At 39.5% G+C, this 22,429-nt stretch overlaps 1 protein-coding gene across 14 annotated transcripts in view; it reads left to right on the forward strand.

Moving 5' to 3' along the window:
- The window catches only part of fbrsl1 (fibrosin-like 1), a 331,034-nt gene that overhangs the window by 129,491 nt on the left and 179,114 nt on the right, over positions 1 to 22,429 (forward strand). For 13 of the 14 annotated variants that reach the window (XM_058069507.2, XM_078789180.1, XM_078789182.1 and 10 more), the window contains exon 4: positions 3,102 to 3,137. The exons of the other annotated variant lie outside the window; for it this stretch is intronic. In XM_058069507.2, coding sequence (XP_057925490.2) covers positions 3,102 to 3,137 — 36 coding nt within the window. The remainder of the gene's footprint in view (positions 1 to 3,101; positions 3,138 to 22,429) is intronic. 14 annotated transcript variants of the gene reach the window in all.

Here is a 22,429-nt window from a genome sequence, read left to right on the forward strand (position 1 = left end):
CACACACACACTTGTTCTTTCTCCCTCCCCCAAACTCTCCCTCTTTGGCGCGTTCTTAAATCCTTTTGAAGTCCTAAGCACTGCAGAAATCCATTGAGAGCCATGTATAATGGCTTTTAAGAGAGAGTGTTTAGCTGTATGCCGACCCTATGGCTTATGAACCGCTGGCGTTTTAATGGATCCCCCCCTCCCACCCTGTTTTTTTTTTCTCCCTTCACCAGTACTAAATCCAATGGATTGTCCCTCATTATCATTTAAATAAGCCCCTTTTTCCACCCGGAATGTTCCATGTTGAATGAACTCTACATAGTTCTGCTAATTCCATGCACACCTGTATATGTAAATGTATATGTATTTATTTATGCATATGCACATAGCCTGTTTAAACATGTTGTATGAACACAGACAAAGGATCTACATTCGTTTTTAGTTGGATTGTGGATTGTGCACATAATGTATCTTATGTCTAGTTCTTCATCCCTTCATTGTTGCCCCCCTTCCTGGTCTGGTAGTGAGGGGGATCAGAGGTTGAGCCAGGCCTGGAATAGCCTTTTGATTCCCGCAGAGCCTTCTTTCCGGTTCTCGGCAGGGCTTCTCTCTAATCGTCACCGCAGGAGCTGTCCTGCAAATCAGAGGGGCACACAGTTGTTGATGAGAACTGAGGTCTAGAGTAGGTGTGGGAGAATGGATGAGGGACACCAGGAAAGTGCAAAACAACACAGTCTTGGCGAAGGTGTGGGGGAGGTTGTTGAGATTGAAGGCAGACCAATGGATGAAATTGGTCTAGCAGAAAAGTTCCCTCCAGAGACCCTGGGGGGAGAAATTGCCAATCTAGACAGAAGAATAAAACCAGTAAAAAGTGGACATAGAGGGAGGGATTTGGAGATTGGTGTTCATGCTGTGGGTGAAGAGATGAGAGCAAAATCCATGCTTTTCTGTCTCCGTCCTACTCTAGTTCAGCATTAAGAGCCTGCATAGAAAATCATTGGACGACCTGATAGGCTAGAATGCAACACAAAACACAAAGTGCATGTTTGGAGAGATAATAATCCTGCCTTGTAAAATAGTACAATATGCGTAAGTTTGTTAAAAACAGTGTACTTTAGTCACAGGGATGCGAGAGCCTAACGAAGCTGTGTTTGTGCGAGAGGCAGGGTATACCCTGGAGAGCTTAGCATAGCATAGCATAGCAAGCTACTGAGCTAACAAGTTTAATTTATTTATTCTAAGCTTAAGGAACTGTTTCAATTAAAATGAAGAAGCCAAAAATGTACCACTTCCACACGTAGTGAGAATATAACATTTTCACTTGATCATGTTAACATGCTCAATTCCACCGTCGGCCATCTCTGTGTGGAGTTAAATTTTAATTTTAATTTATTTATTCTAAGCTTAAGGAAGTGTTTCAAATGAAGTGAAGAAGCCAAAAACGTACCACTTCCACACGTAGTGAGAAGATAACATTTTCACTTGATTATGCTATACATGCTCAATTCCACCCTCTGCCATATCCGTGTGGAATTTAATTTTAAGTTTAATTTATTTATTCTGAGCTTAAGGAAGTGTTTCAAATGAAGTGAAGAAGCAAAAAATGTACCACTTCCGCACGTAGTGAGAAGATAACATTTTCACTTGATCATGTTATACATGCTCAATTCCACCGTCGGCCATCTCTGTGTTGAGGTTAATTTTAAGTTTAATTTATTCATTCTAAGCTTAAGGAAGTGTTTCAAATGAAGAAGCCAAAAACGTACCACTTCCACACGTAGTGAGGAGATAACATTTTCACTTGATTATGTTATACATGCTCAATTCCACCCTCTGCCATATCCGTGTGGAATTTAATTTTAAGTTTAATTTATTTATTCTAAGCTTAAGGAAGTGTTTCAAATGAAGTGAAGAAGCAAAAAATGTACCACTTCCACACATAGTGAGAAGATAACATTTTCACTTGATCATGTTATACATGCTCAATTCCACCCTTGGCCATCTCTGTGTGGAGTTTAATTTTAAGTGTAATTTATTTATTCTAAGCTTAAGGAAGTGTTTCAAATGAAGTGAAGAAGCCAAAAACGTACCACTTCCACACGTAGTGAGAAGATAACATTTTCACTTGATTATGTTATACATGCTCAATTCCACCCTCTGCCATATCCGTGTGGAATTTAATTTTAAGTTTAATTTATTTATTCTAAGCTTAAGGAAGTGTTTCAAATGAAGTGAAGAAGCAAAAAATGTACCACTTCCACACGTAGTGAGAAGATAACATTTTCACTTGATCATGTTATACATGCTCAATTCCACCGTCGGCCATCTCTGTGTTGAGGTTAATTTTAAGTTTAATTTATTCATTCTAAGCTTAAGGAAGTGTTTCAAATGAAGTGAAGAAGCCAAAAACGTACCACTTCCACACGTAGTGAGAAGATAACATTTTCACTTGATTATGTTATACATGCTCAATTCCACCCTCTGCCATATCCGTGTGGAATTTAATTTTAAGTTTAATTTATTTATTCTGAGCTTAAGGAAGTGTTTCAAATGAAGTGAAGAAGCAAAAAACGTACCACTTCCACACGTAGTGAGAAGATAACATTTTCACTTGATCATGTTATACATGCTCAATTCCACCCTTGGCCATCTCTGTATGGAGTTTAATTTTAATTTTAAGTTTGATTTATTTATTCTAAGCTTAAGGAAGTGTTTCAAATGAAGTGAAGAACCCAGAAATGTACCACTTCCACACATAGTGAGAAGATAACATTTAATAAAAATTGTCATAAATTGTTTTAACCAAATTATGACAAAACTAAGTTCACACTGACAAATCAAAAATGGCTAATGATAATTTTAGCCCAAAGTAAACACAGTGCCCATGTAAAACATACTGTAGCTTTAATATATGAGCTGGATGTGAGTGACAGCTTGGTGGCACTGTGGAGGCCAGAATGTAGAGGAGTGGTGTGCTGCTATGGTGTACATGACGGGCTGGGTAAAAGGTTAACGTGAATATTGATATTAAAGCGGCACTGCTTCATCATGTCTGTGTCAAGGAGTGAAACGCTCCTTAAAGGTCGTTCTTGTTCTCCTCTCTCTCCCTACAGAGTTCCACTCACTCGCTGTCAGGCCGCGGCTACTCGGTAAGTGACATTTTCATGCTTCATAGCTTTACGGCAGAATTACAATCTCCAACGACCCACTTTATGGCCCCAGCGCTCTACTTTTTAATTATATTAAACAGAGTAATGGAGAAATCATGATATTAGGAGCAGTAATTCTTTCTGACTGATTAAATCGTAGCAAGGTGTCCTGCACTTCTTGCCGAAAGGCGGGTTGTATTATCAGCACCTGTCTTGGCCCTTTCCAATTTTGCATTTTGGCTTACTTTTTATTCATCACCTCATTGCCTGTATCTGTATAAAAAAAAAGGTCACCACATCATAAGCACGAGTGCACATTTAGAGAGAGCTGCAATCATTAAACATGTCTGTGCATTGATAGAGGTCAGTCACTTTATTCATCATACGACAACAAACACTTCCAACCACAAAAACATGAACCCACTCCTTCAAAGTAGTCCCAATCACAAATTGTCAGAGGGCTATTTTTATCTTATAAAAGCATCCGTTGTCTCGGTTCTGCGTTCCCGAAACGTAAATGTGTGCCTGGGTTGTTTCAGTGATGTGTGTAGTCTCTTGGTATTAGAGACAGCAGTCGTCCTTTTTGTCCTTTGCTTAAAGGCACATTCATGAGAGGAACATTCTTTAAAGCGTGCTACTTTTAGCTGATGAGTGGCATATGGCATTTCATATTGCGAACTCGAAACAGTCATCTCGACAAACAAAACAACTACAAATGGTCTGTCGTCGTTAATATGCCTCAAAGGATTGCCATTAAAGCCCTTGACAAAGTGTAACTTCAAAAAGACATTGATCACCATGGATCTTTTTTTTTTTTTAAATTGAGTTTTAATACAACATGTCACATTCTTATTCCCCGGCGGCTACGCATTCACAGATGGATAAAAAACAAGCAGGACCTTCCAAAAAAGCATGTGGAGGCCTTTGGCTCAAGCTGTCAGTTTGAGTCGGCGGAGAGCAAGGCTTTCTCTTTATCTGAAAGGAGGAAGGGAGATTCGGGATGGATGTGGCAAGGGCTTGGTGTGTGGTGATGTGCAGGCGGGGGTATTGTGCAAGCAAAGGGTAGTCCGGTAAAGTCTTATGTCTCTGCTTTCTGGCTATCCAACAGTGCTATCTGCAGTATTTGTAGCCTCTGGGCATCTCCTGGGTACTGAGCTCTGACTCTCAATCTGCTCGGCTGCCGAGCCCACTTGATTTCTGTAGGCATCGTATCTGTAAGTGCTTCGGGCTTTATAGAATGATGGTTTCGAAAGGGGGCGCAGAGGTTGTAGGGTCGGAGGGCTCCAGGGAGCCGCCAGGCAAAGGCTGAGTGGGTACGGGAGGAGGGATTGGTTTAGGAGAAGACCAAGGGATGGACTGAGTGTTATGACTGGAGGAAAAGAAGAGGCTATGTAGGTGGGTGGAGGGCAGTGTGAAAGGTGAGAGGGTGGTGTAGGAGGGTCAGGAGGAGGAGGAGGCAGCACCGCTTATGACAAAAAGAGTGGTTTAACCCCTACACTAACCATCATCAACTGTGTTAAAAATTTGAGGAATTTATGGCTTCATAATGGGAAGATAAGAGAATATGCAACTATGGTAATGGTAACGGTTTTATTTCATTTGAACATGCATCAGATTACAATTGAATGCATCACATAATCAGTTCACAGTTCCACATGTCCAAAAGGAGTAGGAAGAAGCAAAGCTTATTGAATCCTACCCCTCCGTCTGGTACTTTTACAATCAGTAACTGTTACATTTGTTCACTTCCTGCTTTCCCAATATGGTTTAAGGTTTTTTTTGTTTGTTTTGTTTTGTTTTTTAATATATATATATATATATATATATATATATAAAGATAGTTTTTAAATGGTTTAAGGTTTTTTTTATTTAAAAAAATATACATATATTTTTTTAAATAATTTTTTATATATATTTTTTTAAATATATATATATATATATATATATATATATATATATTTAATAATAAAAAAAAATCTTAAACCATTTAAAAACATTTATATATATATTTTTCCCAGCTTCAAAGGGTTTTTGCAAATATCCCTTTTCAAATGTCAGGGTCAGTGATAAAAACATAATGTGCTGTCTTGGCTTAGAAAACAGAGAACTGCAATGTTGAATTCCAATGCTGACCAGTCTTTTGCAATTTCACATGTCCTTTTGTCACTATTGATCAGTGTAGGGCCGGGTCTTGGGGGCCGTACCAGGGGGGGGCGTCGTCACATTCCAGTAGGCTAGACATGGTATGTACTGTGTTTGTCTACTGTAAGGTAGTTCGTTTATTTCATCACTGCTTTGCACCCGGGCTGCATTGTAGTTGAGTGGTTAGCGTGCAGACCTCACAGCTGGGAGACTAGGGTTCAATTCCCAGGGTTCTCCCTGTGCATGCATGGGTTTTCTCCAGGTACTCCGGTTTCCTCCCACATTCCAAAAAAAATGCTAGGTTAATTTGTGACTCCAAATTGTCCATACATATGAATGTGAGTGTGAATGGTTGTTTGTCTGTTAAAGGTCTTCCCGTTTGGCTTTGGGAGGTGGCGATGACGAGGAAATTTGAATTGGCTGCCAATACAGAAACCTTCTTTGGTGCAGCCTGGGAGCAACCAGTTTTTGTATATTGATACTGTTGATTTACCCCACTTACAGTTGGGTAGCCCCATCACACACACAAATATTCCCCTTCATTTTCCATAAGGTGTGGCTGCTAATAGAAGGTCTGTTAAGTCTAAAACCATATGTCACATCAGGAATGACTTGCTATCTTGCACATTGTACGAGGGACTGGATATGGAATTGTTTATCAGGCTGGCTCGAGCTTGTCTGCTTTGTGCGGGCTTCATTACAGCCTCAGCTATGTTTGTGAGACAATATCTGTTTCTTGTTTCCTGCTCCGCTACGTGCTTGTTGTTCCAGTGTGGATGAGCCTGGACTCCAGCGATTTATCACCCTCTCAGGGCCTCTTTGATAAAGAACTCAGCACCCCCCTCTGTGTCTAGGAGATAGGAAGACACAAGAGGCAGGGAAATTGTCAGAAAATCTCACTACAACTATCTACCCATTCTGTCACTACCCGTTGGCTGGGTATACAGTATAGCACAGCAGATTAGGTCGGCAAAAAAAGACAACATACTATTTCTCTTCTGTGTAATTGAGTTGGTTTCCCACCCAACGTCCAGCTATAGCTTATGTTTCCCTGCACAATGAAAGCATTGATCTTTGTCTATACAATATAATCTGAACTGACTTTTTTGGAAGGGTTTATCTCTGTGCAGTCATAGGATTTAGAGGAGTAAAGACACACACATTCTTCTCTTCCTCTGCTCGCGGTGTCATAATCACATTTAAAGCTTAATGAGTCCTCACTCGAGTTATGTATGCATTTTTAACACATAGTGATTAAAGAGCTAAATATTCAACAGTCACACAGAGAAATGACTCAGAATGTTTAAGGCCAGCGTTATATTTTCATCAAATGAAACATATTAACTGAATTACAGTTGTGCCTTGGCATAGTGGCGTTAATCCATTCGAGAAGGTCCGACTCAAACCAAAACTGACTATAACAGGCAAGTTTTCCCGTAAAAAGTGATGAACGAATCCATTCGGCACACAAAACATTTTACACACAATACATTTTATAGACCATTACAGTTTTTCATGCAGAAAATCATTAAAAGATAATTAGAAATGACGAATGAACACATAATTTTACATCGGTTTGCAAAGAGGGAAAGGGAAGAGAGGTTATATTTGGAGGGCAATCCCTTTTGACGTGTTATTACAGCTGTTATTGGGGCTATACATATCACTATATTGAAAGTTATTATGGTACCCATTATGTCATTGTATGGTCATATCACGTACAAAGTGTGTTATTAAAAAAAAAAAAAAACTTAAACTGTATTATGGAAAGCAGGAAGTGAACAAATGTAACAGTTACTGATTGTAAAAGTACCAGATGGAGGGGTAGGATTTAATAAGCTTTGCTTCTTCCTACTCCTTTTGGACATGTGGAACTGTGAACTGATTATGTGATGCATTCAATTGTAATCTGATGCATGTTCAAATGAAATAAAACCATTACCATTACCATTGTTCCCACTCGGCTTGTACAGCTAACAGCTTGTATGCAGGCACGCCCATATCAGAAATTGGCAACTTCTCACAAGAATGTTAACTGAAGTTCCACTCTGTAACTAACGTTACAAGGGTTTTTAAGTAAGAGTTATCTTCCTCTGTATAAATTCTGCTTCCTGCAGACAGTCAGCATGCCTCTCTCTGTCGCACTGCTTCCTTTGCAGTGGGGTGTGCAGGTGTACTCTGCACCACCCGCCTTGCACATGGTGAAAATTAGTGAAGGAAACCAAGAGCACTGCAGGAGTGGGCCAGGGCCCTGACATTGTGCTGGCCTTGGGGTGGGGCACTGCCTGTCAGAGGCCTCTCTATGAGGGCTGTCTGCCTCCAAAACCTATTTGTTTATCCCTGTGTGTGGTCCGGCTTCAGATCCAGGACCCTGCTGCTCTATACACATCAGAAACCTGGGTTGTTGCCGCTAGCAACAGATAAAAATTGCTGTTAAACATAGCAGGGCCCACAACACATCAATCAGTGGGTCTGCAGATAAAGGTGTCTGGCTTCTTGTGTCATGTTGAATGGCATGGTTGAAACTCCTTTCCCAGTGTCTGAACACAGACTGGTAGTGGCACTCAGTCAGCGGTGTGAACAGAATCAGGAATTTGACTCATGTTGCTCAGATGTTGTGCTAATTTCCGGGTTGCACCTGACATCACGTTCGATTACAATCCGCAAAGGCGCAAAGCAGATGGGCTGCTTTTGTTTAATTTATTTTTGCAATCAGCCATGTTCCACAAATGGCCCCATATACCATGCTTTGGACACCCACGCTTGTCTGTGACATCACAAAAGAACAGTTTTGCAACGCCCTCAGAAACCAAGCGTTTTGAGCCATCCCAAACTTCTTTCAGGGCTCATTTCCAATTGAACTTGAAATTTTGGCATTGTTTAACACAATACTGCACACAAAAATGTGGAAAAAGCATAATTGAAATTATAAGGCATATTTGATTTAACATCCAGTATCGTTTGAGTATTTAATTGTCGAGCCGTTTGTCAAAATAAGGTCACACTGGCTTAAAATCAACTCATCTTTGACAAGAAATTGAGGCAAAACATGCTTTTAATCAACTTTTTTAACTTATGCAAAATATTGCTGGACAACCAGGAATCAACTGAAAAATCAAACTATTTTGCTAATGCAAAATATTAACATCACACAATTAAAACAACTTAATATGCCGTATTATAGATATAAGCAAATTATTTGACAAGAATGCAAATCGCTTGACAACACACGACAATAAACGAAGATATCACGCCATGCATCATTCATTCATTTTCTACCGCTTTTTCCTCACGAGGGTCGCGGGGGGTGCTGGAGCCTATCCCAGCTGTCTTTGGGCGGCTTTGGGGTACACCCTGGACTGGTTGCCAGCCAACCACAGGGCACATATAGACAAACAACCATTCACACTCACATTCATACCTATGGACAATTTGGAGTCGCCAATTAACCTAGCATGTTTTTGGAATGTGGGAGGAAACCGGAGTACTCGGATAAAACCCACGCATGCACGAGGAGAACATGCAAACTCCACACAAAGATGGCCGAGGGTGGAATTGAACCTAGCTGTGAGGTCTGCGCGCTAACCACTCGACCGCCGTGCCGCCCGCCATGCACCATCAAGCAATCAATTGCAGTATTTACCCATCCATCAATTTTCTGTAGCCCTTATCCAAATTGTCCATAGGTATGAATGTGAGTGTGAATGGTTGTTTGTCTATATGTGCCCTGTGATTGGCTGGGCCACCATTCCAGGGTGTACCCCGCCTCTAGCCCGAAGAAAGCTAGGATAGGCTCCAGCATGCCCACGACAGTACTTACCCAATCACAAATAAGTCCAGCATTGTTTTTTTTTTTATGGCCTTAAAAGCAGATGTAAAGAAATGCTTTCTTGATGTGGCACCTACAAAATAACCCAAGTAGCTCTAAATGAGCTCGTTGAGGGAGAAAAGTGCTTAAGGGAGCCTATGAACTTGTGCATTAAGCTCGACCACATTCGACAAGTCCTCTTGGGACTGAAGGAAGCTCAATGCCTGAAATGGCTAGCAGGCATACTCCAGAGGACCAATGGATTGACATGAGGGCAAAATATATTGTCACTAAAGATGCCTCCAATGGTTTCATTTAAACATTTTCCAATCAAGTTTCATCACCCATAAAGTAAATGTATGATAATGGCTTTGGACCCTTAATGAAAAAGAACAATACTCATCTGTTCTTCTATTAAATCCAGTCAATTTATTCCACCATATACCCATGTTGGAGTTCATCCAAATGAAACACAGGCTCTCGTGGGTAAAAGCATTAGTTATACCCCCTGAGCTAAACCATGAATATCATCACTCTTAGTATGTCCTGGATGCTCTGTCCCCTAACTCACATTTGCCCCACTTTACAAAAAAAAAAAAGCCCTATAATGTAGCAATCAAACAACGCTCCAAGGATTTGTTTACTCCGGGCTTTCTGCCCATTAAGTTTCACTGACACTGTAGACAAATAAAGTGGTAATTCCACTTTATCATATGTTACATATACCACAATCAAGCAGCAATTACATGCTCCTTCCATTTGTAAGAGCTCCCAATGCCGACGTGGATGTTTTAATGAGGGCTGTAATGAACGCTCAGGGTGTTTGGCAAGTCTCCGAGATTGCAGAGGCTTTTATGGCTCCCCCATTATAACGTACAATTTGCATCAGCAAATTACAATGCTTCATATCATTATCCTGCACCAAGGTCTGAACATAAATTAGAGCTCCAATTACAAACATCTATCTAGAAAATGGGAAGAATACCAGAGCAGTCCACCAGAGGTAGGAAGAGGCAGAGCAAGCCCCCCCCCCCCCTGTGGATTGTGAAACAAGGGTTCCGTAGAGGTAGTATTGTGTCATAAATCGCTCTGATGGGAAAGTTGTGCTTCTAAAAAGAAAATACTCTTTTGGGGGTAAAGAACATCTGCTTTGAGTCTTCTACAGTACATGTCATATTTATACACGACTAGAAATATGAGCACGGTTAGCATTGATGTCTGTTCCTTAAGGTACTTTAAGGACTAATTCAGCCTATGATTGACTATTTTGATATATTGCTTTCCAGGACCACATCAAATTGTGGATTGTAGGCTTTTCCACTCACACATATGCATCCATACATCAATTTTCTATGCCACTTATCATCAATTATTATAGCTACAGTAAAAGGTCATATCCCAGGGTTCAATTCCACCCTCGGCCATCGAGTTTGCATGTTCTCCCCGTGCATGCGTGGGTTTTCCTCCCACATTCCAAAAACATGCTAGGTTAATTTGGCGACTCCAAATTGTCCATAGGTATGAATGTGAGTGTGAATGGTTGTTTGTCTATATGTGCCCTGTGATCGGCTGGCCACCAGTCCAGGGTGTACCCCGCCTCTCGCCCGAAGACAGCTGGGATAGGCTCCAGCACCCCCGCGACCCTCGTGATGAAAAAGCGGTAGAAAATGAATGAATGAATAAAAAGTCATATCTATCTGCTATTACATTGGATTAATTCCAAGTTCACTATGATTGATGTGTGATTAATCATGATTGAATATTTAAATTGATTGACAGCCGTAATAATTATTTTATCTTTTTTTTTTTTTTTATGTGGCCTGAATACTCGGCGGTACATATTTTCACACTCTTCGCTATAGTTATGTAACCCTGCCTATTTAGCTCTGAGAGACAAGACATTATTGTGTTATCACTCCCTCCTTCTTCTTGATTATACCCTGGAGGGAACATGTAAAATCATACAGATATATGCTGTAGCTTATTAATTCAGTGTAATATTAATTGTTGAAAGGAAATTACACGGCAGCACAGTCAAACCTATGTCGATCTGTGAGGAAAAATTGCTTGGATTTGTGTGCATTTCGGATTTCTTCTGACTTTTTGGACTTAATTCATAACAAATACAAAGGAATCAAGAAGATGTCACAAAGGCAGAACAAAAAAAAAAGTACTATATTTTATTCAGTACATGTTTATTAAGTGTCCGCCTTTGTCTTGAGCACAACAGAAGTCATGATAAAAGAAACAGTATATTTACTGTCTGTATTCCACAGCCTGTGGCCATATAATACTATGAGTGGTAGAACAAAGGATGGCATTTGCCGCGGGTGCCATGTTGCACACACCTTTACAGATAAAAAAAAGGCCCGCGGATTCGTGACAAGCCCACTGGAGCTCTTCTGTGCAACAAATTATGAAGACCTAAATAAACAGATTTCAGTTGAATCAGTGTATTAACTGTACGGACATGACGGGGAAACAATGCGAAACAATTCTCATTGTCTATATTCTTCACGTCAACCACACTTAACTGTAATACTTTAAAGAGATTATAAAAAAAAATGCACCCTTGCAATTATTTCCGCTCCCAAACTTAACTAACTTTTTCTTAAATAAATCTATAAGAGTAAAAAGCCCACACACGACTGTACTACTATTGTTACCTTTTCTAGAACCTTAACAACAAGTTATACTAAGTAGGTCATGTTCTGCAGCGTGTCTTTTAATCACTCCCGGAAAAGAACATAATTCCCAACATTGGAGCCCCCAAGCCGAGCTCCTGGGATTTCAGAACATAACACACACTTATTTGATTTGCTGTCGTGTATTTTTCTCTCAATGCACTTCTTCTTCTTTCTCTGTGGCTTTGTTTCTGACTATACAAAAGCAACATTTCAGTGTCTCCAAACACATCACACACACACACACACACACACACACCACAGCTTCTCATCCCCTCCGGAGCAAATGTCTGACAGGAGCAGCAGGTACGATATAAGATTACAGGAGAAGCAGGAACAATTATCCCTCCAGCTGATGCTGGTGTGTTTATAAAGACAGTAACTTTTAATGACAGTGTTGTGGTTTCCTTGAGTCTGGTGCACAGAGGAAGGAGACCTGCTGTTTTTGTCCTACTATAGTACTGTGTTATACGGTTGCAGGTATTTATAGCCTTTTATCCACAGAGGGAACCTTTTCAGGAACTTTCCTATCCACCCTGCTAGTTTGAAATACCCCCCTCTGCATTTTCATCAAAATCTACCCACGTAAAAATGTTCCTCTGGCGGCCGAAAAAGTTTCACCTGGCCACCAGGTACTTTTTGGAAGTTCCGGGAACTATTGAGGGGGTGGGCTGTGTTAAAACTTTTGCTGGAAACAGGGCTTATATGTGACTTTTTGATATTCTGTTCACCTTTAAATTCCAGGATTTACATTTTGGTTGTCAAAATATTCTATATTCTCTATTTGTTTGTAAATTTGCAATTAATTAATTAATAATAATCTATTATGTATAATGATGTATAGCTATACAGTATGTTTTCCATATACTATGCTTCACCTATAACACTCTGGAGTCAATCAGTTGTCATGTACAATTGGGATTTGGGTTGGCCACGGTGCATGTCATGCATATTATATTGCATATAATTTACATCATAAGTAATATGTGCCACTATTTTATGTTTTTAAAATCTTATTTAATAACATAACATGAAGATATTGACTTATGGGTGTGGGTTTTAGCTGCAGTGGTAGACATGCACATCCTTATAACATGCATGGTCGACTAAAAACACATCCCTGATGATTCTCCATGTAAGTGCGCGTTGATTTTAAAGATAATGTACACAATATTATACATCTAAAATCTCATGACCAAGTCAGCTGTGGTAGCTTTTCAGGCTTCTGATTGGCCAAAATGTTGGTTAATGTGTTTTCATGTGGAGTGACATGTGCGTTTTTGAAAATATTTGTTTTCATGTGGATATGGCTTTGGTTTGAAAGGGAAAGTAGGGATTTTTTGACATGAAATTTTATGACACCCCCATGAGCAGTGAAGTCCGTCAACAGGGCCTCACTCCCCACTTCGTGTCCTGAGCCAAGTCGAGTCTGATACCCATGCTGAGGAAAGTAGTTCCAGCTAATTGCTGGGGACGGTTAAGTCAAGAGTTTGGCTTCTCAAAACAATATACGTTCAAAATCATAATACATTTGCATCACAAAAATTCCTAATCGAAAAAAAAATCTGACCTCACAAATTGCTCAGCGTAACTTTCCTCAGCACCGGAATCCTACCAGAACTCGGCTAAGGACACAAAGTGGGGATTTAATCGCTGTTGACGGACTGGGTGTCATACAACTTCATGTTAAAAAACCCAAAACTATTATGACATCATCTTTGTAACAACAAGCTACACAGACAATCCCACTGCAGTATGTAATTATGTAATTAAGGGCAAATCTAAAAAAATATATATATAATAATAAAAGTTAGTACCAAATCTATTTGTGACAGTCCAAAAGTCCTACACCAGTAGTCTCAAACTCTATTTACCTGGGGGCCACTGGAGCTAGGGTCTGGGTGAGACTGTGCCACATCAGGTTTTCCAAAAAAAAAAAAAACATTTATTAAAAACAGAAAAATGAATAAACTTTGCTTTGGTTCCGATTTTCTACAATAAAAGCTCTGATAAAACATTACACTGTTCTCAAATATCTTAATTTTTCTACACAAAATAAGATGAAAGATAAATAAACAAATCAAGAATAAAGAAAATCAATCAATCAGTAATAAATAAATTTAATAATAATAATAATAATAATAAAATGGCAAATAATAAAAACTTCTGAAACCACATATAGTTGGTGGGTAGACAAATCATTTTTTTTCAGATTAAAATGAACAAAGCATTATTAGAGCCCTGTCGACATGACAAAACACGACTATAGTCACATTTATAATTTTTTTTATTTACAACATATTGCGCAACTGCAGGGTCTTGAGACACATGCTAACTCGCAAACTAGAGAGCTAGCGACCTAAACGGTAGCCTTCAAGTTATTTCCTTTAAACTTAAATAGCCAAAAACTTACCACTTCCACACGGATAGGGAGGATAACTATTAACAGTTATTTAACCTTTAACATGAACATTAATCAAACGTAATATTTTTTTCTGAGTACATGATACCATACAGCATCCATATCAAACTTGTGCGGGCCACACTAACATTAAACTTTCATATCAAGGCGGGGGCCTCAAACTAGTGTCCTAGCAGATATTAAGTCTATCGTATACGAATGCAACTATTGTTTTGTTTTGTTTTTGTTTTTTTCATTTTGAGCTCTTACTCGATATCCCTCACATGTTTGTCAAAGTGAGCAGAAAATGTGCTTTTTTAACTCCCGCTATTTCATTTTTATTTCCTGTATCAGTTTCACAATGTGGGCAGATTGCTATGATTAGAGAGGAGTTTGTGCTAAGATAAAGGTGCCTAATCGTAATTGCTTGGGCTTTCCAGTCTCCAACAGATTAATTCTCCCAATTACTGCTCCCCTTTGGTATATTGTTCCATTCTGCTGGCCAGGCATTTATGGTAGAAATGATTATGAAACATGTTTTCAAGAAAGTTGCTGTCATGATTAATTTTTTGGATATTATCTAAGACGGTAGTACACTGAAAATACACGAAAGACTACTATTGGAGCAAAAATCTTGTGGACCATACCTATGCCTATGCCATACCTGCCATTCATTCACAATCTTTATGTGAAAAATAAACAGTTACTGTATTTATTTCCCTTTTCTGTGCATTATAACACTAGAAAATGAGTTAATTTGAGCTAGCTTACAAGGCTGCCTTTGGGATACACCTACTTTGACTATGAAGCCATCAAAGAAAAAACATCTAACAATGTTGCATCTTTTTAAATACATGCTGTGATCATGAATTAACACACATAGTGATGATAAAATGTAATAGTTGCAGTATCTTGCAGTATTTTGATGATTTAAAACACTACTCAAACTTCTTTCCTCGCAGCATTGATACTAATTTATTACTGATTAATTGATTTTCTTTATTCTTGATTTGTTTATTTATTTTCATCTTATTTTGTGCAGAAAAATAAAAAATTAAGATATTTGAGAACAGTGGAATGTTTTATCAGAGCTTTTATTGTAGAAAATCGGAACCAAAGCACTGACAAAGTTTGTATATTTTTCTGTTTTTAATAAATGCGTGTTTTTTTTTTGGAAAACCTGATGCGGCCCAGCCTCGCCCAGACCCTAGCTCCAGTGGCCCCCAGGTAAATTGAGTTTGAGACCCCTGGTTTAGATGTACCCACTTGATTGTACTTTTACAGTATATATTTTCTCACACGGTCATTCCAATCAGAGCCTGTCTTTGATTTGTCCTGACCTCAGCCTGGCTCGTTCATCTGAAGATAAGTCAAGTAACAAATTAATTTAACCTTTCAAGATGCCAGCTGGATACCTTCCGTCTGGTGCCAAGAAATGCAAATGACTGCCAGACACACACCCTCGTCCACAGCCCATGACCATCCGTACTTTGCACCCCTGTCACGATGCCATCAGTGTGTGGTTAGCCTTGGCCCCCATCATACTGGGGCACATGGGAGATTAACTGGGCCGGCTTACTCACTCAGCAGGTTCCACCGACTCCCTTGCACTCATCCTAACCCAATCTGCCAGCTAGCCTCCTGCTCCGCCGAGCCATGGCAGCAGGGCACCGCGAGCCTAGGCTGCTTTCATTACGCCTGCCAGATGGGCTGAGAATTAGATTTGAACTCCCACCATAGAGGGAGGAGGGAGAGGTGCGAGATTGAGGAGGGATGAAGGGAGGGTGTTTGGTAGCGGAAAAAGGGAGGAGGGAAGAAAGTTGTGCTTGTTAGAAAGTAATGTTTTTTGTTTTCATTTATTTGGCAAGTTATTACACTTTAATGTAGCACCCCTGGGATCTGGCAACATTAAAAGCCTGTTGTTGAATAATCGACTAACTACGAGCAAATGCTCGGGAGAAATAAAATTAGCGAGCGCAGCAATTTGACACAGTGATTATCGTCTCCTTGGAGGCACTTCCTGATGATTTAAGAATGCTAACATTTAAGCAAGTCAGATCTGATTACTCTTCAAGGTTAAATCGAGCCATGTCGGAGGGGAGGCAGAGCTTGATTGGGAATGTCTGTGCTTCCCTTAATCTGCCGCTCTTCACACCCGTGTTTCTCATTTTTGAAGCAGCAGAAAAGAGGCTCAGGGCAGAAATCTGTTAGACCCTGATGACATCTTTTACCAGCTCTTAATTAGATCAGCTATATTCTCTTTCCAAGGTGTAATTTCTTCTCTACTTAGTGCCATTACTATCAACGCTGTGAACAGTATCGTGCTTAACCACATCAGTCTGATGAAAGAATGTCGAAAAACGTCAGTAATTAAAGCCTATAAACGTGCATTTTTACACATGGCTCCCAAAAATCCCAAACCTTCCTCTTAGCTTAACATTGATATTCTCGGATGTTGGACAAACATTTGCAATAAAAGATAAAAGTTGTACATATTAGATTAAAATTACGATGCAAAACTGTCGTCTTCAACTGACACCTTCACATGAAATTTACGAGACAACCAATTCCAATATGGTAGAAATATTTCACATCTCAGATCAGAGCAGTCTAATGACACAAAAATATTTTTCTAATATGCAAAGTTTTCCAACTGACTTTATATCAGCAGCCGAAGCAAGCTGATGAAATAAAAAAACATCAGTGACTGATGCACAATCGTGGCTGCTGTCTTGTCAAATGCACCGCGTACATTACGAAACAAGTTTAAGATTGAAACATAAATACTGCAACATATTGAGAGGGGTGTAATAGATTAGCAAGCTGATGTATAAAATATACTATAGTATCATAGTAAAACATGCATAATATTTAACGCCGCTCTTGTATTACTGTGTTATGGACATTCAATGCAGGTTACCATTACTGCCAACTGAAAAAAAATTCTTAAGTAAGTAGCATGCCTGTTTTATGATGACTTCATAGAATACGAGAAAAATAAATTTCAAGGGGAAAAAAAAACAAGTAACTTTCGATAAAATCCGAAAAAAGAGACAAGCTGAAGAAAATCTAAGAAAATGGATGCAGTGTGACCAACGCTACACAAGCCGTGTTCAACTTCCCAATTGCACTTTGTGCGTAAATGATGCACGGCTGAACTCCTCTGCGGTTGTCACCTGCAGAGTCGGTCTAGGCTAGAGGCAGTCGATGTGTGTGACTGGCCAATCACGGAGCGTGAAGAGTGAATACATAATGAGCTCTTCCAAATGTAACGCACGTCATACAACACATACAACCAGTAGGTGATTAAGGCTGCAGGCTGCTACGTGTGTTTTAATATGACAAATCTTAAGCAACTTAGCTTCTGCTTTGACATTAATATGGCAGCAACTGTTCAACTCCAATAGAAATCAGCCACATGTCACTCGCTGACGCTGGGAACACTGAAGTCGGTTGGATTGCAAGGTGTGCTTAAAGCACTTAATGTGCACTTACAATCATGCCTTGCTCACTGCCACTTCCACATAACTGTATTATCATTCATAGTAGCAATGCCACAGTTAACACTCTGACTGGTTTTTGGATACCTGCTTTTCTCGCAAGACACTTTTTCACCAAATGCGAAATCTTACCATGTTTTAATCTCGCAAGATCTTGTTACACTCCTACTAATGAGTATTAATGTAAGATGATCGATGAACAGATGGAAATGGAATCACATTGTAGCCAGTCACAGCACATATAGTCACTATGGTGCATTCAAGGACTGCCGAATTGTGAATTCTTAACAAAAAAGCATTATCGGTAAAGCAAGAAATGAACATATAATACTTGGTCTTTCTAGTAATAGTACATATATGCTATGCATTTTACTTGTATTATGTTTTTTCAAAATGATTGATAACTTAATTGTAAATGTGATGTGCTTTCTGTGTAAAAAAATTTTTTACCTATTTTCAGAGAAAGAAAATATGTAACTTTGCATGGCTGTGAATGTGCAGGGATTCACTCACTGTACATTAATCCCTCGATTATCATAGTTAATTGGTTCCAAACCCGACCAAGAATTTTAATTGAATTTCCATAAAGTAGGATTGCTTATTAATCAATGGAATATTGATTGATATTGATATTGATTGATTTATATTGTCAGTTTGCTATGGATAATGGCCGCAACAAGGATTATTGTGCCTGTTGTGAGATAATTCAAGACTGGTGATTGTGTATCTAACATTACTGACACCTTGTGACTGGTGGACACTACTACATCAATGTCTTTAAATGCCTTTTTTGAATGCCTTATTTTTTTTAGTTAATTTTTTAGTTACTTTCATTTAATCTAGCCATCTTGATGCTTGAAAAGTCTTAATTTAGTCACAAAATACATAACATTTGCTTAAACCTGCATATGTTTTGAATAATATAGGCCATATTTATCCATAAAACAGCATGATACATTCAATAATATATTTTTTAAACAAGGTGTCTTTTATATTATTTTTCCACTTGTGTCACCTATTGTATAGGATGCCAACATTTCAGAAGACGTATCTTCTGTTCCAAAGTTAATCCCAGCCAGATGTACATCAAATATTTTTAATGACGCAACAACAGATAGTGACGTACTCAGCCATAAACCCAGCACACTGCCAAGGGGTCTCAAACCATACAAAAGTGCTTTTTCTCTACTAGGAAGCATGGAATCTTTTTAAAGATGTTTACACATTGTAGGTGTCTCAGGCCCTGTTCAAACGAGGACCCAGCTGGATAAGTGATCGGTGGTGGTGATCATGATATGAGTGGAGGCAGGGCGACGGATGCCTATACTTTGTATTGTGCCCCATGTGATAAATCCTTCTCGGTACGGCACTACACCCTTCAAAGTTGAGCGACAGATGGGTTGTACATTTATATCTGCATACTAAATGTACGATCAATCAAAAGGCTTTACACTGCAGTGATGAAATGTATTTAAAGAACAGGAACAACAAATCGACTTTGGGGAATATGTCAATTAGTTTTTTCCAAGCTGCTTTCTCATACAGGGAGGGGGGGAATCATTGCAAGTCAAATGTAATCATCGTGCCGTTGGCTTATACACTGTCTGGAATAGTAATATTAGGTTGGTCGGGCATCAGACTTGGAATTTGAATTTCTCAGATCCGAGTAAGCCGGCTGATGTTAATCACCACCAATCACCGATGTTATCAGACTTGACTTGCTTTGTTAATAGCTGCCATGTTTTTTGGCACATTGTGAAATTTGGCAGCCCGAATTCATTAGCTGCTGTTGTTTTATATCAGGGGTCTCAAACTCAATTTACCTAGGGGCCAGTGGAGCTAGGGTCTGGGCGAGGCTGGGCCGCATCAGGTTTTCCAAAAAAAAAAAAAAAACACATTTATTAAAAACATTTCACTGTTCTCAAATATCATACTTTTTATTTTTCTACACAAAATAAGATGAAAAACAAATTAACAAATAAAGAAAATCAATCAATCAGTAATAAATAAATAAATATAATAATAATAATAATAAAACGGCAACTAATAAAAATAAAATAAAAAAAATGACAAAACACGACTATAGTCACATTTATACTTTTTATTTACAACATATTGTGCAACTGCAGGGTTTGAGACACATGCTAACTCGCAAACTAGAGAGCTAGCGACCTAAACGGTAGCCTTCAAGTTATTTCCTTTAAACTTAAAAAGCCCAAAACTTACCACTTCCACATGGATAGGGAGGATAACTATTAACAGTTATTTAACCTTTAACATGAACATTAATCATTCATTTTCTACCGCTTTTTCCTCACAAGGGTCGCGGGGGGTGCTGGAGCCTATCCCAGCTGTCTTCGGGCGAGAGGCGGGGTACACCCTGGACTGGTCGCCAGCCAATCACAGGGCACATATAGACAAACAACCATTCACACTCACATTCATACCTATGGACAATTTGGAGTCGCCAATTAACCTAGCATGTTTTTGGAATGTGGGAGGAAACCGGAGTACCCGGAGAACATGCACGGGGAGAACATGCAAACTCCACACAGAGATGGCCGAGGGTGGGAATTGAACCCTGGTCTCCTAGCTGTGAGGTCTACGCGCTAACCACTAGACCACCGTGCCGCCCTTGAACATTAATCAAACGTAATAATTTTTTCTGGGTACATGATACCATACAGCATCCATATCAAAGTTACGCGGGCCGCACTAACATTAAACTTTCATATCAAGGCGGGGGCCTCAAACTAGTGTCCTGCGGGCCACATTTGGCCCTCGGGCCGCATGTTTGAGTCCCCTGATTTATATAGTCAACAAGGCTCTGTAATATGTATTGTAATTTCTCCTGTTTACATGCTCATGTCTACATGTGTCACAGCCAAAATGTTCTATGTATTGTGTAGCATGCAGGGTTATGCCAGGAATGGAGTGGAAAGCCAATTGTAACCGGGCTTTTCCACATGAAGCATACATGCTTAAGTATGATTAGTAAAGATTAATGTGGGTTTGATTTGCCTCTTACAGGGCCATGTGACAATTTGGAATGGATTGAGAGCAGCTTTAAGAGAACAGTCTCCTTAATCCCATGCCAAGTGTTCTCACTCACCTTTGCTGATTTTTTTTTTTTTTTACATTAATGTTCTCACGGCAGCTGCGGAGCCAAAAGGCCTTGAGGTTACACCTTGAAGGCATTAGAAGCATGAAAAATTTTGCATTAAACATTTCCAGGAACATGTTTTGTCAGTGCCAATCAAGGAAGTAACTATGCAAGGACAAAATAAAAGAGACGAGGTACAGTTTATACTTCCAGCATGAACACAATGTTAAGTTCCAGTCATGGTCCTTTCCCCAGCCAAGGATGTGGACCAAGCCCCACAGTTAAGCCATTCTGTTATCATGTCTCCTATTCCCATATCATCTCCCTATCATGTATATGAGCTGGAGGCATCCCATGTGCTGAGGGATGTGATCCTCTGATAGATTCATTCATACGTAATGATAAAAGATGGGCTTGGACAGGGCTACTTATTTGACAATCATTGAAGTGCCACTGTGATGGATGGTGAGGAGGACCTCCAACCCACTCCCCTCCCACGCCTTAGCCATAGCTCCCATATTTGATTCCACCTTATTTATTTTCCTCGGCGCCCAGCTCAAGGTCCCACCTCACTTTAAAAGAGAAACATCAGATTGAATTAAAATTGGTTGCTCACCCCAAAACAGAATGTTCGCGTGCCTCAAAAATTCACACATCTGTTCCCACAGCTCGCCATTGCAAAGTCAAACCCCCTCTGCCTCCCACTGGCTGTGAGGTAATGTGAATTATTCATGCCAGCAGGGCCGTGGTGCGCTTCATCATGTTAAAGTGCCCATGACATTACTGATGGTGCCACTGATGCCCCCGCACTGCTTGCTCTGTTAATGCATTTGGAAGCAAGAGATAAAGGAGATGGAAAGCAGACGTATGGACATTGAGGACAGCACATTATTACTGCACATTAGTGTTTTACTGCATTTAGTACTTTATTATCTTTTGATTTCATTTCTATTTGATGTCATTTTTGAACTGTTTTCTTTACCGCTTGAGCCCCCTCTCTGTTAGAACGTCATTGTCTATTTATGGGCCTGCATGTGGAGCAAAGCAGCTACTCGTTTTTCTTGCAATTAATTCAGAACAAACCATGTGAAGAACAACCAAGTATATTATATCACAGGATTTGTGACGTTAACAAGGGTAGCATTCTATGTAACCATGGTGACGTCATTGATGAACAAAGTCAAAAGTGGGCCAATAGATTAGGAACACAGCCTAGGAGGGGGAAAAAAAACCTTGCTACGTTGTAGCAAGTATGCATGACTCTTTAGATATTGAGATTGATCTTGAGACAATAGCTACTTTTACATGGACCCAAATATTCCAATTCCATTCGGGTTATTTGCTCAAACGGAAACAATCTAACATTCCGAAAGAAAAGTGCCAATCGAAATGAATATATAATGGGATTCACAGGGGTTTAATATTCCTTTCCCCAATCCGATTGAGGTATCTTGTACCCGCTCAATCGGAAAGTTGTCACACTGCGTTCTTCTTCGTGGTGTTTTTCTTCTTCTGTTGTTTATTGGCGGTTGGCAAGCAGCTTTGGTGTGCATTAGCATCATCTGTGGAACAGAATCTAAACCCTTCTATACGCCATTCACAAGTCCACTTTTATTCAAAAAGAAAATACATATCTATATAAAACATGTGCCGA

Source organism: Doryrhamphus excisus, linkage group LG3, assembly GCF_037039965.1.
Source record: "Doryrhamphus excisus strain RoL-2023G ecotype Guam linkage group LG3, RoL_Dexc_Guam_v1.1, whole genome shotgun sequence".
Classification (NCBI taxonomy): Eukaryota; Metazoa; Chordata; class Actinopteri; order Syngnathiformes; family Syngnathidae; genus Doryrhamphus; species Doryrhamphus excisus.